Source organism: Emydura macquarii, unplaced genomic scaffold, assembly GCF_026122565.2.
Source record: "Emydura macquarii macquarii isolate MOO-44397 ecotype Brisbane River unplaced genomic scaffold, CSIRO-AGI_Emac_v2 contig_1876, whole genome shotgun sequence".
Classification (NCBI taxonomy): Eukaryota; Metazoa; Chordata; order Testudines; family Chelidae; genus Emydura; species Emydura macquarii.
In genome coordinates, this window is record NW_027132013.1 from 19431753 (window position 1) to 19451125 (window position 19373).

Here is a 19373-nt window from a genome sequence, read left to right on the forward strand (position 1 = left end):
TTTAGCCATATCCGAGATTGTTCTTTAGTGACTCTAGTTATAGTGAAAGGTGCTGGATTAACAGTCCTGGAAACTGAAGCAATTTATTTTTCCACTGTCTAAATAAAGCATTGGTTTTCACATATTGTCCTGAATATATATCAACTGTGACCTGGAGGGGACTGCCTGTAGGGCTGAGATGGTAGTTCAGTAACAGTTCTTGGCTTCTAGATACCACGAAAGGTGCCAATTATTGCCAGCTGTGTTAGTGTTTTTTAATACAGGCACTAATCCACTAGGACCTGAGCTGAGAGACACTCATTTCTCGTAAGGTTTATTTTGCGGCACAGTGGAATCAGATTTTATACAACAACCCCTAAATTCTGTGCCTCTGTTAATCTAATCATTATGAAATACTCCTCTTTTTTACCCCCACCACTACATAAACACACATAACTATGATTTATGCTTGAAAATAGTTATTAGCATAAAATTAATCAATGATTATTTTCAACTGTGATGATATTTGAGAAGGCTGAGTGTTTTGCTATAATCTTCAGGGTAGCCTCTTGAGGTGTTCTCCAGGTAGCCTGGCTCAACATTTTTGCCCCCCCCCCCCCCATGCCCACTGTGCCAAGCAAGCAGGGAGCTTTGTAGTCAGTTTCAGTGAATTATCTGTTCTCCAGGCAGCCCAAGTTACCAGCCTATACTTCTGACTCTCACTGCTTCCCAGGTACAATGTAGACACTGCAGCTCTGGTTCTCTGACCCTCAGTAGTCTTTTTCCAATGAATAGTGCAGGGAGTATGCTCGGTAGGCCAGATAACTCCTCTGTGGTAAGCGAGAGGCAGTTGCAGGCAAATCACAGCTGGGCAGGGAGACAAAATGTTTGGTCACTTAGTTGTAGCAAAATGGTGAGTTCTATGACAAAGATGTTGAATTCCATAGCATCTTGGAAACATTTCAAATTCATAGCTGCAGAATTATGGATTTCATGGGACCATTATTGAAATGAATGGGGCAGTTCATGCTTCTCAAAGTTATCATTTCAGCAGCCACCTGTATCGGTTTGCAAAGGATTCACTTTTTCAAGCCTACACAGGTTTCCAGTCCTTGGTAATATAACTTTTTGATAAAGAAAACTGAGTTTCTGAAGCAGAATTCTATGACAAGGGGTGAAGTTTACCGCCACAGAACACATGATCCCAGGATATAAGATACTGAACAGTCAACTAGTGGGAACTGCGTGCACAGATTAGAACTGATAGTTTAGACCATAACCAAATGCCAGTCCCCCTGAGTCATAACTGTTCTCGTGTAGGTACTGGAGATTAGTGTTGTATACTTAGGCACTGATGAATTCCAGAATGCCAGTGCTAAATAACTAATTCATTTAAACTGACTGCGTGGGATGCATTATTTTACAAGCAAAGGATTGTTTTACTGATTTACTTCAAAGTGGTGATGATGAAAATAAAATATACAAAAAACAAACAAATGACTGAATAAGCTTTCATTTAAGGAAGACATAATGAAGTAATACAGTATTTCCTGAAGATGTTAAAATAAATTCATTTTATTGAAAAATTATGAATAGTGATGAATACAGAAGTGGTCAATGGGGTCTAACAAGGAAATGGAAATAAAGCAAATTTTCAATAATATAAATTCAACAACTCTTGTTTGTTCATTTTAGACTTGTTGCCTTGAAAAGTTGTAAATCATTCTTTTTGAGAGGTCTCAGATTTGACTAGGACTGTAATACGAGTTGCTCTTGATTGACCAAAATCTTCTTTAAATAAATTCAGTATGGCGATGGTGCAATATTTTTCAGCTGGGATAAAAATAAAATCAAGATCAGGCTGCACATACAGAATATGATATTACCAAAATGTTCAGTCTAATTTTGTTTCAGTTCTTTATGTCAATACAACACTTAATGTCTTAACCTTTTTTTATACAGATTGATATTTTTATGGTTTGGAAGTTTTAAATGAGAGTATTCAGAATAAAGGTGTAAATATCCACATAGCTTCTGAGCCTTCTGCCTGAGATTGTCATGTCCCCTTATTTAGGCTCTTTTTTTCTGCCTCTCCGCAGTGCACCAGTCACTGTTCTTTCCTGGTGCCCAAAATGCCTGCCCCAGACATTAACTACAGTACCTCATGCTGCTTCCAGAATGCATTTCAAAGTTATACCTACCACTGTTGTCATTTTCATGTTGCGGTTTATTCAGCCACTCAGTGGTACTCAAATTGCAAAGTGAAACTTGCTTCAGTGCTACCTGTTCTTTTTTGAGGGCCATTGTGTTGGCAGCACAAAGAGCTAGAATGGCATGTATATTGGAGGGAGTTCATGGGAAGTAACCATAGTGGTTACAGGTGCGTGTGTGCATGTGTCTGTATATGTATGCACATGTACAGTGTGTATACAATGTAGTGATTGCTTGGAAGAAGGGAAAGGAGTATGGAAAAGAGACAGAAGACAACAGGAAGGGGATTTACTCTGGCTTATTAAAAAGAAAACATCTAGAAGTATTAATTTTACAGAAATAAAACCAGACACAAAGCAAATATTAAAAATAGCCTCTGACTAGGACTTGGCTCCATGCTCTGGCCATGTGTTTCAGGCAGAGTAGCAGGTGTCTGAGGGAGGGGAGGGCCTGAAAGAAAAGCTGAAAGTATGCAGCCTTCCCACGTTGCTGATGTTGTTGGGAGGTGGAGGAAGAGAGCAGATGGACTGGGGAAAGAAACTATGGGTATGTCTACACTGCAGAGTGAAGTCGACTTAAAGTCAACTTTCACCTGCTGATTTTTAGAAGTTGCTGGATCGTGTCCACACCATGCTCCTTGCGCCGGGCTCATGCATTCACACTCGTCACGATTGTTTTGGCAGTCAAAGCAGTGCACTGTGGGTAGTTATCCCACAGTGCAACTAGCCGCGTTGGCTGTTGGGACGAGATTCATCTTCCCATGATGCAACCCTCCTTTTGCCTTCCTTCTCCCCCCAAACAAACAGGAAACCGATTTTCGTGCCATTTGTTTATGCTGCGGAGACCTGGAGCCAGCTCAACTCTGCACTGTTATTGTGAGCGTCACAAATACATCTTGGCTTATCATGGAGTATTTTCAAAGAAGAGCAAGAACCCGAAGCACAGGCAACCACTATGCCACCGAGGCTGCCCTGCTACAAGCCATTGAGCGGAACAGTTCCCGATTGCTGCAGGCCATAATGCATCATCTGCAATCCGTGGAGCTCCGGTTCTTGTCCCAGGAAACAAGCACAGACTGGTGGGACCACATCGTTGTGCAGCTGTGGGATGATGACCAATGGCTGCAAAACTTTAGTATGCGAAAGGCCACTTTCCTTTCAGAGCTGGCCCCCTCCCTGAAGCACATGAATACTCGCTTGACAAGCTCTGACGGTGGAGAAGGAAGTGGCCATCGCTCTGTGGAAGCTGGCAACCCCTGACTGTTACCGCTCGGTTGGGAATCGCTTCGGAGTCGGTAAATCTACAGTAGGAGCTGTTGTGATTCAAGGGTGCAAGGCCATTAATAGACTTCTGCTACGAAGGCTAGTGACTTTGGGAAACGTGCAGGACATAGTGGACGGGTTTGCTGCGATGGGGTTCCCCAACTGCGGCGGGGCCATTGATGGCACGCACATCCCTATCTTAGTACCTGTCCACCTCTCGACCAAGTACATAAAGCACAAGGGGTACTTTTCCATGGTCCTGCAGGCACTTGTGGATCACAGGGGTCGTTTTACAGATTTCTATGTGGGGTGGTCTGGAAAGGTGCATGATGCGCGCGTATTTCAGAACTCAGGGCTGTTCTCTAACATGCAGGCAGGCACTTTCTTCCCAGACCAAAAAATTCACATCAGGGGTGTTGAAATGCCAGTAGTGTTCCTGGGGGATCCTGCTTACCCCTTGCTCCCTTGGCTAATGAAGCAGTACACAGGCACCTTGACAGCGACAAGGAGCGTTTTAATAACAGGCCAAGCAGCTGCAGAATGGTTGTTGAATGTGTGTTTGGGCGTTTAAAGGCCAGATGGAGAAATATCCTCACTAGGCTGGACATGAGTGCAAAGAACATCCCCTCAGTGATATCTGCGTGTTCTGTTCTTCATAATGTGTGTGACGTGAAAGGGGAAAGGTTCCCCCAGGTTTGGGCTGTGGAGGCGGAAAGACTGGCCGCCAATTATGAGCGGTCAGATGCCAGATGAGAGCTAACCGCATAGTGCTTTGCATTAGGAAAGTATTGAAAACCAGGTTCTGCAATGAGATGCAGTAATGATTTCTGTTCCTGTATGTTGTGTGCCTTTGCTTAAAATCTCCCCTACCATGGATGTCAGTACCCTCCAAATCCCTCCCAAGCAAGATATGATTTTATAAAGAAACGTGTTGAAACAATGCAAACTTTTATTTATGAACATTCAAGTTGGTGGGGGCAGGGGACTAGTGTTCATTCACGTCTCAAATGGTAGTGTGGTTGCTTGCAGGCCAGCTGTTAGCGGGGCTGCCGCTGCTTTCTGCTTGCCTACACTGGGGTGGAGTGCACCACATACTGCAGCCTGGCCGTTCTCCTCTGAGACCACTTGGGGGTGGGGGGAGGGCAGCAAAGCCATAGGCTGAGGAGCGTTATGGAGGGACTGCAGCGGGACTCTGTCCGGCTGCCGCTCCTCCTGAAGTTCCACAAGCCACTGGAGCATGTCTGCTTCGTCACGCATGATTCGCAGCATCTCTTGCGTGGTACTGTGATCATGCTCCTGCATCACTCTTCGACTCTCCTTATCCATGTCCATGTTTTGGGACAAGGTCATCTGCCACGCTCGGAGCTTTGTCTCTGCGGCCACAGAGGCGTTCATGAGCTCACCAAACATGTCGTCTCTTGGTTTTTTTTTTTTTTCCCCTCTTCCTAATCTGCGATAATCTTTCCTCAGCAGTTCGAGCAGGCTGGGCCAAGGCCGAGGTGTCTACAGAACGAAAAGAAATGCACAGCGTTGCCATTGTTAGCATACCCAGGGAAATGAAAGAAATGCAACAATGTATAAAAAACTCCCCTTGCTATGCACAAGGGTAAGACAGACCCTCATTCCATTCCACACATCCCAGAAGGGTCAGCTCACTGTGCCGTTGCAGAGATGGTAAGCTAGGGACACTTTACTCTGCTTTAGAGAGGATTTAAAAAGCTCATTTCAAATGCCCTGTATGAGAGGGGTGCCTGGGCACCACAGTTTAATTAAGATGACTATTTTGTCACGAGGTGGCCACAGGGGATCTGGGGACAGCCCGTGGGGGTTAATAGCGTCCTCTGAAACCATTGCCAAATAATTAAAGTGACTTTATTGGGACAATACAATGGGGAATAAACATGTGCCATCTTCCCCTCCCCCCCCACCCCAAAAAAAAGAACATAACTGCTAAGAAGAAGAAGAAAAACTCACCAGATGTGCCTTCCCCAGGATCATTAGTGCTATCCTGCATGCTGCTGGACAGCTCTGGGGTCAGGAATAGGTCCTGACTATCTGGGAGAAGAGACACCCCACTCTCCTGCACCCTGCTCTCCTCATCCTCCTCCTCCTCATCCATGGAGTCCTCATCATTGTCCCTGGAGTGGGATGGAGTGGAGGTATTGATGCTGTGTGGCGGCACCGTAGTGGGGTCCTCGCCGAGAATGGCATGCAGCTCCTCATAGAAGTGGCATTTTTTGGGCGAGGAGCCAGAACGGCTGTTATAGATTTCCTGGCCTTTTGTTATGCCTGCCATAGTTCCTTGATCTTCACGCGGCACTGCTGCGCATCACTGTTGTGCCCCTTCTCCAACATGCCCTGGGATGTCTTCTTGTAAATGTCCAAATTTCTTTTGCTGGCTCTGAGCTGAGCCATAACGGACTCCTCGCCCCACAGACCGATGAGATCTAAGACCTCTGGTCAACTCCATGCTGGAGTGTGTTTGGGCCTTGCAGTAACCATGAGAAGTTCATCTACAAGCTCCCTCCACACTGGTCGGACAGGAAATGAAAATTGAAATTTTTCTGGGCCATGAGAGGAGGGGCCATTTCCGGTGAGCGGGACCACGTAACAGCAGAGCGTGAATGTCCAGAGTGGTCACAATGGGGCATTGTGGGATACCTCTCGGAGGCCATGAATGTTGAATTATGTTACTCTCTGTCTACACTGATGCAAAATTGAATTAGGCGCTACACCACTTGTGGAGGTGGTTTTATTATGTCGACTTTTGCCCCGTGTTAAGTCGACGGGACTGCCATGCCAGTGTAGACGCAGGCTTTTGGAGATCGACATAAGTGACGTTACATCGACCTCCCGCACCAGTGTAGACTAGGCATATGTGGCGGTGAGGGAAGTAAGGCAAGGAGATAAATTCCAAATCTATGTGCAGTCATTCACTGAAACATAGCAGCTCTGCATTGAAAATGCATGGCAGCTAAAGCGGGGAAAGCCATCCACAACTCACTGGCAAGCTCATAGAAAGGAATTCCATTCACATGAAGGCATGCACAAAATGGTTGCTAATTCTAGACCTAAGAGAGAGACCAGCCTTACTGTAAAAGATCTGAGAGCTGGAAAAGCATTGTTACCTTGAAAAGTTGTAAATCATTCTTCAAGAGGGCTCAAATTTGACTAGGACTGGAATATTAGTTGCTTCTAAAAGAAGTTGCCTTCTAAATGAATAGCCTTTAGCTAGTATCCAAAGAGACTACAGCATTGGTTTCTCTATTATTGTCTGAAGTTCTAGGTTACTAGAAGAAAGCCTTACAGGAGTTACATCATAGTCTACTGAGTATTGAGTGTATTAGGTATTTATGGGGGCATTCATGAAAGCAAAACCATTTACACCTCTCTAAAAAAGAAAATCTATAGTATTAATATAGCATTAAGGCTGCACAGTCCAATGTACAGAATCAACATTAACTTGTCCATTGAGTAAATTACAGGTAGTAATACATTAAGGAAAATAGGAACAGAAAATCATTTATTTTGTGCAGTATGGAAGAGTTAGTATATTGAGAGAAGCTTATATTTTGGAAACTCTTGACTTCTGATATCTTGATTTCTCAGCCTTAATGTTGTGTTAATGTTGGGTTTTTGCATTTAATTTCCTGTTTGTTTTAAAGAGGAAAGATGTGTGTGAGAGTTTGGGGATGGGAGGAGTGCTGTTCAATCACAATCTGCTCTTAATTGACTCATCCCAAAGAGAATCAATCTTAACTGAAGTCTGATTCAGCAAAGTACTTAAGCAAGTGAGTGAAAACATGTGAGCAGAAGTCAGTGGGGCTGTTCACATGCTTGCTTATATATTTCCTTAAATATTTTGCTTGATCAGAGCCTAAAGCTTAAACTAAGATAAAACGTTATTGAGCACAGTCAACATTCTAAGCCAAATGGAAACTATGTGATGTGGTTACATTCAAATACTGACTTTAAACCGCCATAAATTAAAAAATACTGGAATAATTGTCTTCAGGGTTGGCTTTAAATCTCATTGAGGACCACAAAGTAAGCAAAAGGCCTGAACCTAAAAACTCTTATACTTGAGAGTAATGCATTTTTAATCAGTGGCATTAACTGCATGAGAAGTAGTGGCAAATCCATGCCCCAAGTTTGAAGTTTTTATATTATACTTACAAAGATATTCAGAATACACATGCTTATAATGGAGTTGAAGGAATGCATTTACTTTATGGGGGGAAAAAGATTTGAAGGAAGCAAAAGTTTTATTTTCATCAAAAACAAAAATTAACATTTGTTCTCAGGATTTTGCACAAAACCCACCAAGTGTAAATGAAAACAGAAATGTTCTCTCAAAAATTTTCATCTAGTCAAAAAGCCAGTTTTCATTAAAAAGTAAAAATAGTTTTGAGAAAAAAATTTCAACCAGCACTAGCTCATAGATGGATTTCTCTCAGACTTTCCAAAAATACTTGTCTTTTGACTGAAGCAAAGTGTGAAAAATTTCAGCTTAATTGGAATTTGTTTGCTAAAAGGTGTAGCCAAGTCTGTGTTGAGTACCATGCCAGGAACCATGGTTAAAACCTTTTCTAAACAGGTTACTGTAATAGTAATGGTTTGTCATTGGCTATGCTTGGTTGAATAGTGTTCAGCACAAATCAGGAGCATCTGGTGCTGATACCTGGTGTCATAACTCTTATTTTTCCTAGTGTAGACAAGAAAAGGCCTCTTCTCATTTCACCATCTGCAGTACAACTCTTACTTTGTCCACTTCATTGGGGTTTTAGGTTAGAAAATGTAAAGCACTGTATCAGTACCTAGTTAGTATGTTTACTGTCTACTAGCACCAGGCCCAACACCTTCACTCAGCACTGGAAAACTGGAGGTCAAACCCTGCAACTGAAACATGACTATACCCTTAGATGTCTTGAGATTATCAGTTCTGGTTCTGGTCATTTTACATAATGTATGCATTATACACTGACAAGCTACACTAAAAGAGCATTACAAAGGTTACAAGGTGAAGCACGCAAAAGTGAGGAGATGTCAGAATTAAGATTGCCTGTGCAACCTTCATTGGGTCCCCTTGTGCATATGTATTATGATACCCTTTAATTATAATTAATCATAGTTTCCCCATAGGAGATCTGGCTTAATGGAATGGACAGAGCTCATGTAATGAGCAACTATTCAGCATTTTGTTTTCTCCTTTTTTTAGTGTGTGGCCCCAGGCCTATTTACTGCACACTGTTCAAATCCTGCTCTGAAGATGGAATTAATTTCCTTATAGGTTTTTCTGTGACAGTCATCTCTGGAGTAACTGAATGTTTCACAGACATAAATGAATTTATTTTCACAACACTTGTGGGGATATTTTTATCTCCATTTTAGAGATGAACAACTGAGGCAGAGAGAGTTTAAAGTCAGAAGTATTCATGAATTCTGAATGCCTAGTTTGAGACACCTAAGGCCTGATTTTTCAGAGTACTTTTTCTTTATATGTTAAATAGGGCATGGGGGGTTTCAGGAGTTCCCTGTGAATGGAGGGACAGGAGGGGGAGTGAAGGAAGCAGGCTCCTGGTAGTTCCTCAAGAGTTGGTGCCCAGTGCCTGGGCTTCTTCCCCTCTGCCCCACTTGTCATCTGCTGCCCTATGCTCCAATGCCTCCATGCCACCATGCCCAAGTGTTGGTGCTCTGTCTCGTTTTTTTCCCCCATCCTGCCCTAGCAGCTGGCACACATGTTCCTGCCCTCCCCCAGGCCAGATGTCTCTGCTGGGACTTGCAGTGGCTGAAAGGCAAGACCGGGTTGGGCCAGAGGGTCCTACTTGCCCGCTTGTGTGCCACCTAAGCTGCTCCAGCTCCTCCTCCGGATGCTGCTCTGGTCTCCACCCCTCAATATTTGCATTGCAGAGGCACTAACCCTCCATCGCTTCCCCTGGTTCTGCTGCCCCTCTCTTGAAAACAGCTCTCATTGACTTCATCTACAATTGTGAGTGCTCAATACTTCTGCAAATCAGACCCCCAGGTGACTTCCACTGGACACCCAGAAAATGAGGAACACACCATTAGTGACAACTTGTAAAAAATCTGGTTTAGGTGACTTGCCTAGCATCGCATAGGAACTCTGTGGCAGAGGCAGAGAGAGATTCCAGTTCTTCAGGGCAACACTGAACTTACTTAACCATAAGATGATTCTTTCTCTTTGTCCAGTCCCCTGCATCATTCTCTGCACATCTCCCAGCTACTGTAGCAAATGAAGCATGGGTCTTACAGACAAATCTCTGTCACTGTATAACCTTGATTCATATCCACTACAGGTTCCTCCTGTGCACTGAATGAGGCCAGGGTCCTGTGGAAAAAATATTTAATCATGTAATTAAAGACTGAATATCATAATGCATACACACAGGGGGCCGAATTAAAGTTACACGGACAGTCTTAATTCTGGCCATTACTAACTCTTGAGTGCTTGACTTTGCAACCTTAAAATGTACTTCTCATATAGTTTAGTGTAATATATATGAATGATATAACTAGGTCATAATGTATCCTCTCATGCAGTAATATAATTAACATGAGCCAGGCCCACCGACAGGGGGAGAGAGGGGTAAGGGAGGTTATTGGGCATAGATACATTTCCTCCTCTCCTCCACACACACCCTTCCACCAAGGCCATGCTTGCTATTCCTTATAACCCTGTTATCCTCTAGGTGCTCAGAAATTGATTGTGTAATAATTAGTTCCAGTATCTTTCCATGTGTTGAAATTAGGCTGACTAATCTACAATTCTTGGGTTCCCCTTTTTTCCCTGTTCTGCCCTTCTTCAGTCCTCTTGGACCTCACCCATCTTCCATGAGTACTTGAAGATAATTTCTAATGGGTCTGAGATTGCTTCAGCTAGTTCCTTAAGTATCCTAGGGTGAATTTCATTAGGTCCTGACAACTTGAATACATGTAACTTATCTAAATATTCTTTAACCTATTATTTCCCTGTTTTGGTTTATGTTCTTTCCCCCTTGTGTTAATATTAATGGAGATGAGTGTCTGGTCATCATTACTAACCTTTTTAGTATATAGAAAACAGTGTGATATTATAGCAAATAACATGACAGTGAATTCATCAAGAGGGACATCTCCAATATCTATAAAACCAGATAAGCAGATATTAAGTTAAAATAAAATACTTATTTTTCTTTGTCAGGCCAGATGGTTGCTTTTGTAGTGTCCTTTTGTTCAAGAATGGGAACCAAACTATGTAAAATTACTCTTTTCTAAGGTTTCTTTATATTGTGCAATGTTTCTATGATCCTTGTGTCTCCAAGAGCATCTATTAAAGCAAAATTAACTATTTGTTTTTGAACAAGTGATTACCTTTTACTGAAAAGCCTATGAATACCAAAAGGTGGTTATGTGGAAAATTTGTTCCTGTGACCTTTATAGATTAGTTCTAAAATCTCAGTCCAAAATTATGTATGTATGTGTGTCTATTTCTTTCATGTATATACTCTCCCTGCCCCTCGGATGTAAATTTGGAGAAATATGGACCTGTTCCCTCCTTGTACCACCTCAACCAGTCCTTCCAGCATGGACTAGAGCTGTTAGGTCTAAATTCATTAAGTAACATAAATGAGCACAATTCCATTAACTTGAATGGAATTACATCTGTTTGTAAGTGGTAAATGTAGCCTGTTCATATGCTTGATTGTGGAACCATTACTAATATGAGTAGTTCCATTGATTTAAAGGGGATAACTTGTATGAATATAGTATGCATATTTTCTTGTGGTGTAAAGTACCATTGAAACATTGAAACTTCAGTGATTCTTTTGATGGTTGCACCTATTGATGAGGTTGCTGCCCTTTTTCAAATTATAGGCTATTGATTGAAAGGGATTTCTTTATTGAGGGATCTTATTTTTTTAGGAACCAAACTTGATGTTATCCATTTTTAGGTTACATCTCTAGTGACAATAATTCTTTGGACAATTTAAAAATGAATAGTGTTATCACTATTTAATCTACACTTAGTGTGCGTTGAGTCCTTTCATATCTCATCAATACCATCTTTATTTTATTTTGACTATTAAGTCACCTTAAGTATTTTGAGATCTCTTCTCAAAACAGTCTTCTGAAATGAATAATGTAAAAAAATTACAATTTGAAGGAAATCACAGAATAAGTTAACAGATGTGTCATGCCACTAGAAGATGGTGAATATCTTGTCTAACTAGTTTACCCTACAAACTAGTTTTATGATGGTTTATGTATGGTGTTTACAGTAAAATAAAACTTTCCCTATTCGAAATTTCTTCAGTTAGATGGTAGCTAGCACTAACTGAAATTCAGTGCTGCTGTAAATAACAGACTATCCTTCCTATGGGCTGTTCATTGCCAATATTCAGAACAAGTTTATAATCATTTGTTTTGCTCACACTAAAAGTCTTCCAGGTCTGTGAAGGAGTTATAACTCAATGTCATGGTTGTGTAAGTCTTTGTATCGGCTCAGAACAATGCTGTCATTTTTGGTAAGGCACGGGAAATGAAGAAAGGCATACCCGAAACTGAAGTGAAAATGCAGTCTATTCCATTGGGGGAATATGTAACACAAAACTATAGAAGGAGTTATTGTTCCATTACCATAAATTCTAATCAGCCATTATGTGAGAGAAGGTCATAGTTTAACAAAATGTGATTTATGTATTGCTAGGTAAATGTGAGTGGATCTGTGTGTGTGTGTATATATGTGAGTGTGTGAATCTTATTTGAAAGCATATATTTTTCTTGGCTGGCCTTTTTTCTTTTTTTCTTGTATAAGAATGCCACTGGAAAAATGAGAAATTGCCATTAATCTTCTTGGCTCATCTCTCTCTCTAAATTTCAAGCTCTTGAATTGTTTGTTTTCTCTGTAATCAAATACTTCAGAATTTTTGCTTACACGGATAAATGTGAGTTATTAAATTTAGGTCAGTAGACTAAAGATGCGTTATTGGGTTTGGTGCTGTGCTTCAGACAAATAGGATTTAAATCACTGCTTTTTTGGGTTGGGTTGAAATTTTCATGAATCTCGTTTATGAAAACTGAACTTTGGGGGGTCCCAGATGACACTTCATTCAGTCTATTTTTCTTCACCCCCAGCTTATTTTTTGTCTTTGTTCATGCAAACGGGTGGGAGGGAAATTAGATAAATAAATAAAAAATAATAATAATGCCTAGCTCTTAGAATTTTTCAAAAGGTATTTCTCACAGCAATCAGAACTGTAAGCCTTTTCATCTTCAAAGTAGTTACAAACTTTTAATAATTAATTCCCACAATATCCTGGTGAGAAAGCTAAGTAAATATTATCCCCCACTTTATAAATGGGAAACTGAGGTATATAGATTAGGTGGCTTGCTTAAGGTCTTGGAAGTTCCTGTGCTGAGACAAGTAAACCATATTTTTAAATGGAAATCAATCTGTCTCATTTTTTCACATGTAAGATGACTGAAAGATCTTAAGCTTCAATACGTTGGGCTTTTCGCGGTTACAATTTATTAAGCAATTTGTTTAAAATATAATTTGTTGCTCACTGAGGGCCTGATCCAAAGTAATTTTAAGTCACTGGAAAGCTTCTCATTGACTTCAGTCATTCATGAATACAACAAAAATATGTAGACTTATTAAACTAGTACAGTCTCTAGTGGATGCGTGGGAGACAGAATGCACAGGAACCAAAAAATGATCCAATAACCTCCATTGCAGGACAGATACACTCAAGTAAGGATACCTCTGTTTAAACTTTGTGTGCACATGTGAATGTTGGAAATCTAACCATTTATATGATATACTGCTGCTATATAGATAGGAAATAGATCCATGTGACTCAAGTGTGTATTTGCCAGCAAAGTTTTGAGGTATTAGCCAAACAATTCTGTGTATTTAGGAATGATGAACATCCCAATATTTGGATTTATAAATAACGTTAACTAAGACTACAATCCTAACATTTTAATTAACAAAAATATGGTAGCACAGAGACCAGCTTTATATGCTTGCAGAGTTCGTATTGACAAGTACTGCATTTTGTTAAAATTCCACACCGAAGCTTGTTCAGAAATGTAGGAATAAATCAGTTATGTGGTATGTGGGTGAAGTGTGTTGTGCTTCAGTATTCCTGACTAGCAAACGGCAAAAACAATTCAACAAGTTTATTTCTGGCAGCCTTTGGAAACTGGCATATTTTTCCAAGTCTGTTTTCCCACTGTTCCCACAGGAAATACGTTACTAGGGGGAAATATATATATAGTCTTCCAAATGGCTTCAATTTTATATCTCCATGAAGCCACACTTACTGCTGCTAATGTCATTTGCATCATATTGCTCTTTATGCCTGGCACTATGATTTGTTGACTTTGACTGGGTTTGTTTGTTTGCTTTAAACAGGTTGTCTCCTGGTTCTGATGTCTACGTCACAGTTTCATCCATTGCCTTAGCAAGATCGCAGCAGTGTCGTAACTCCCCCAGCAATCTATTATCCTCAAGTGAGACTGGCTCTGGTGGGGGAACCTACAGACAAAAATCTATGCCAGAAGGGTAGGCACCAGGTTTTTCATTTTAGGTGCTGTTTGGTTGAAACTTCCTTCTTCCATGATGGCTAGTGTAATAACATAAATATATGCTTACTCTGCTGGCTTACAAACTATTCTTTATATGCAATTACTAAAATGGTTTTTCTTTCCTTACCTCACTTTTTGAAAAAGTGAGGTTGAAGAGTTCTCTCACTTTTTCCTCTCTCCTTGGTCTATGACAATGCTCAGGCTAACATCTGTAGAGACCTTGAAGGATTTCAGTCTTGTTCACATGCATCAGTTTCATGTTGCAAACTTCTTCACTTCACAGCTTTAGCTTCTTAGATGATGTCAATAATGCACAATACTCAGATTGAGTTCTTAGTCTATTGACTTGGCAACCTGCACTGCTCTTTGGAAGCAAGAAAGTGATACATTTATCTAAGACTTGGATAGTTTAGACACAAGGATGCTAAGTGACCTAAAAGAACTGTTCAAAATAGCATTTATTTCACATATTGAAACCTTCTTTGATTTCAGCCTGTCTCTTTCAACTTTACTGAAATCATGAAATTCCTTGAAATGATCCACTATTAACATTTGGGGAAAACTCATGGAGGAAGAAATTAAATATGTATCATTTTCAGAAAATACTGAAAAGGAAAAATGAATCAAACATCTTTAAGTAGGGAAAGAAAAATAATTGGCAACAATAGAACTACATGTCACATGCCAGAATACCCCTTACAGAGAAGAGGAAGGGAGAAAAACTGCTTAATAGTTCATACTGTGAAACTTCTCTGAGTCTCTTTGGGTAGTTTGAAGGTCATTGTGTGACCTTCTCCATTTTGGGTGCTTATAAAGATGAAGTCTCTGCTCCTGTATCACAAAAATGGCAGTAGTGATGTGAATGCCATTGTCTGACACTAGCTAACCACACACTAGTATAACACCCGGTCCTGTGCATGTTAGGTAAGTCTGCAAATGAGACGCCGGTTCTGGATAGCATGTAGCTTAGCAAGGTGTCCAGTGTTTTTTCTGGCTCAGAGCTCCCATGGTGCCTCTGAGATGGTCTATCTCCAGCACAGATTAGGAAGTTTGCAGGAAAGATACCTTCCCCTACAAATGTTAGGTGCTGTGTGCCTTTCTCAGCTGCAGAGCGTGTTCCCTCTTGCACACCATCACAAAGGCCCAGATTCAGGAGGGCATCCCTATTCAGGACAGAAGTACTGGCCTGAATAAGAATGGATTTATGCATGCGCCTAAGTGTTGTCCTGAATCGGTCTCAAAGTGCGCAGGAGTCCTTTCTTAGCCCATTTCACCATACAAGTTAGTCATTACGCAACTGTAGTGGATCTTTCTTTGCTGAGCATTTTACAAGTTCAGAAAACAAAACCACACTTGCATACTAAATTTACTATTTTAAAAGATTAATAATTCTGCCAAATCAAACCTGTTTGCACTGGAAAAATGAAAGAAACAATTATGATAAGAAATGACAGTGATTCTCAAAAGAGGTTATTTCTTTGCCAAATTTACCTTTCAGAGCACAACTAAGATTTTTTTTAATTATGAAAAAAATATCTTGCCCATCTTACCCTCCTCCCCATTGCTCTCATGCTCATAAATGGCTGACTCATATTTGCTAAAGCTGTCCAAAAATTCACCTCCAGGTATAGAGACAAAGCATGAAAAATCTCAGCCTGAAAGGTGAAAGTTTCAGAATACAAGTAATTAAAAATAGAGAGGAACCTTTATCCAACAATATTTATTGTAACAGCAACTGGTGATCCTGCTGTATTATTGGGCCTGATCATTCTCCATTAAAAACAATGGCAAAAGCCTCATTGACTTCAGTAGTATGCAGATGTGGCTTGCTGTATGTAGATATGTGTTTCATGTACACTTCTGTTTGTATTGTATAGTTTTTATGTATATGTATGAATGTTAATAGAATGTAAAAGAGGAATAGAAAACAATGGATGAATGTTTTTCCTTTTCTGGCTGTATGAAATAAACTATTTTCCTGTGTTTCCTTGAGAATTAAAGATGCTTTTCTGCTGTTTTCATGAGGCCTGTAACAACTTTTATAATGTAAGTGGCATAAAAGATACCACTACAACCAGCACTAATTATTTCGTAGTTTAATTAGTAAGTTTTAAATGGCCTAGTTAATAAAAATAAATAAAAAAGAAACAAGTTTGTTGCATCTTAATTAGTAGGGGAATGATTAGACTTAACCAAGACTAACAAACAGTATCTTCATAGATCTCTGATGTCCTCTTCGATAAAAATACACCATAAATTAAACAAAGTATATTATATTGCACTTGATGATGAATATTGATATCAAAGATGTAATTAGGAGAACATCATGTGAAGAATAAAATATTGATGCTGCACAATTTGATAAATGAATTTTTAGATCTTGAACTTCTCTTTTAAATAATCTCTAATTTACTCCTTTTTTATTTTTGATTAGTTATGGACAGATACCCACTACCAGATGTTTCCATTGTTTCAATAATCACTCAGCTAATGTTTAGGGGAATGATCAGTTTTTTAAAAAAAATATAAAACCCATAAATCTCTAATGTAGTTTGTTAATATAGTAATACTTTGAATGTGTTTATCTATGTTTAATTTAGACAATTCCCATTATCTCTTGGATTACAATGTAGAATTCTGTCTACTTTAAGGAATATGGGATGTTGATGGGAAGAGAAGGAAATCATAGGACAGAATGAAGTCCTGAAGCATGACCTCGCACATATGGTGTGTGTTAGGTCACACTGTGTGGAGGACGCCTTTTTGCATGCGAGTGTACAGTTGTATGCCTGACTAAAACGATGGCATGCCACTATTGGCAGGTTTGCATTTCAACATTAGGTCACCTGCGAGGCCTATGTTTGGCAGGGTAGGATGCGTTTATTTTCATTTCAAAGGTTACATTAAATAGTTGGAACTGGGGAAATTCCATCATGTGAATTATTGTGAAGTGTACAAAGCTTATCTGCTGTTACTGTTCATCAGTTTTAATGGTTGTTTTGTGGGGTTTTTTTGTTGTTTTTATTTTAAGCTCCGGATATATTCATGAAATCCTTCAAGTAATGGTCTAACCGTGAACAGAAGATCTGAATCTAATATTTACACAGTAGTAATACAGCATATTGATGGATAAAGCAGGATCCTGTGTACCCCACAATTGTTTAGCAGTGGTATTTGCCAGAATCCATTCTTTGCTTGTGTTTCAATATCTAGGCTTTCATTTAAAAAAAAAAAAATTCTAATTCTCATGACTGCAAATAGAACTGTACAAATATGTGCTGAGTGTAAAATTATACACTCGTGTCTCCTTGAACCTGCAGACAGCCTGAAACGATAGTTCTGAGATGGGAGTTGCTCCAGTACCTCTCAGAACAGTATTCCTTTATTCGTTTTGAAACATAATATAAATTTCAATGTCATATTAACAGTTTCAAAACTGATCATTTTAACATCCTGCTAGTTAAAGTTTGTGGGATGAACTCGCTATCTTCCACACCTTACATCTTTCCAGGTGTCAAAAGCCCCAACTGTCCACTACTTAACTGCCAAAATCGTTTGCTTCTATGTTAGTTATGCATTTTCAGTACATTATTCTGCAGCACATTTGAAAATTAAAAATTTTAGGACAGCATGAAAAAATTCAATGTCAGATTAAATAAGGGGGGGGAGATACTATAATGACTCTTGTTCTTTCTCATATATAATTAAATAAAACATCAATATATTTTTTGTAATTTTCCCGAAGTTGTCACCACAGAATCTCCAGTCTGCTCCACTGGAATGTCTTTGAATACATAGGGTCTTGCCCCAGAATTTAGATCAAGGTTGCTATGGCATATACTGGGCCTTGAATACAATTGAATTTAAGTGGGAAAGATAGTCACCTATGTCTCAGTTCGTTTTTAAGATCTCTCTACTCCCTATCTACTTCCCTTGCAGCTATTGTGCAGATTAATACCACATCCTCAATATCTGCCCTTTTATAAATTCCTGTACCCTCTTGATATGGTTTTGAGTTGCTTTTTGCTGTGAATTTCTGCTTGTCAGATACTTGCTTGTTGAACAAACATACCCAGGCTTCACACCAAAAAATGTGTGCGAAAATGAAGGAAAAACAATGGCTTCAGATGTTCACCTATCTCAGCCAAAGCTGATCCATCATCTCAAAGCCACAAGTTTAAAACTAACCCAAATCAGTTGTTCACAATAAATTACCAGGTAATGGCTATTCCATGGCCAGTGTGGAATGCATTGGTACTTTCAGACTAGTTGCTAATGGACAAATGCCCATATCCCAAAAATCACTATGGTTGCCACATAGTAACATGCTTTGTCACCTCAGCAGATAAGTCAAGGGCATAATAGTCTGTGAAATCTGTAAAATCTCACAGCCCAGTTTAATGGACGTGTAGGGAAATTCATGCTGTCAGTCCCCATGTTGTACTTGTGTGAATAGATAGCATTTCATGGTCTAGGACTCTCGATCCAGCACCTTTTAAATTCTTAGAGTGGGATTTTTCAAAAGAGCCTAAGTGAATTGGGGTCACAGTTCCACTGGCTTTCACTGAGACTTGTAATCCTTAAATCACTTAAGGACTGTTGAAATCCCACATTTAATGAATGAAATTAGACTGAAAAAAAGTTCTGCTTTGATATGAAATTGGTGCTTGAATAAAAAAGAATTTTAATTCAGCCTTTACAGGTATTAGCTCGTTGAACTTCCTCATGAGTGGTCCTGTGACAAACCAATCATTTTCTTGGACCAACTTCAGTTGGTGTAAGGTACAAGCTTTCAAGCTACACAGAGATCTTCCACAACTCTGTGTACCTCCTACCAACAGAACTTGGCTGGTGAGGTAATATCTTTTACTGCACCATGTCCCTCTCATGTCCTGGGACCAACACAGCTACAGCAACACTGAAAACCAATCGTTAAACATCCTATTGCCCCCCTAATGTTTTACTCATTTTTGGCTGAAGATTTAAAAATCTCACGTTGATGCCTACTGGGGTGGGAAATTGCAAAAAACCAAATTCAGCTATGATATAAGCATTCAACATTTTCCCAGGTGCCACTTCTTTCCGATTTAAATAATTCTCTCAAAACTCAATGATCGTTTTTACTAATGTAAACACTGTTTACTTTTTTTCAGTTGATCTAACAGTTTATTGAACCATCCAGAATACATCTGACAATAAAATAATTTAAGAACAGAAAAAGTTCATCTGACTTGGCATGCTGACATTTTTAAATTTAATTGCACCTTCTTGTTTTTCGCTATATCCTTTTGTACGGAAACAAATCTATATGCCCTAATTTCTACTCTC

General features: G+C 39.7%; 1 protein-coding gene across 12 annotated transcripts in view; it reads left to right on the top strand.

Annotated features, from left to right (window-relative positions):
• SIPA1L1 (signal induced proliferation associated 1 like 1) overlaps positions 1 to 19373 on the top strand; it is a 394920-nt gene that overhangs the window by 342406 nt on the left and 33141 nt on the right. For all 12 annotated transcript variants that reach the window (XM_067557845.1, XM_067557840.1, XM_067557837.1 and 9 more), the window contains one exon: positions 13873 to 14022. In XM_067557845.1, coding sequence (XP_067413946.1) covers positions 13873 to 14022 — 150 coding nt within the window. The remainder of the gene's footprint in view (positions 1 to 13872; positions 14023 to 19373) is intronic.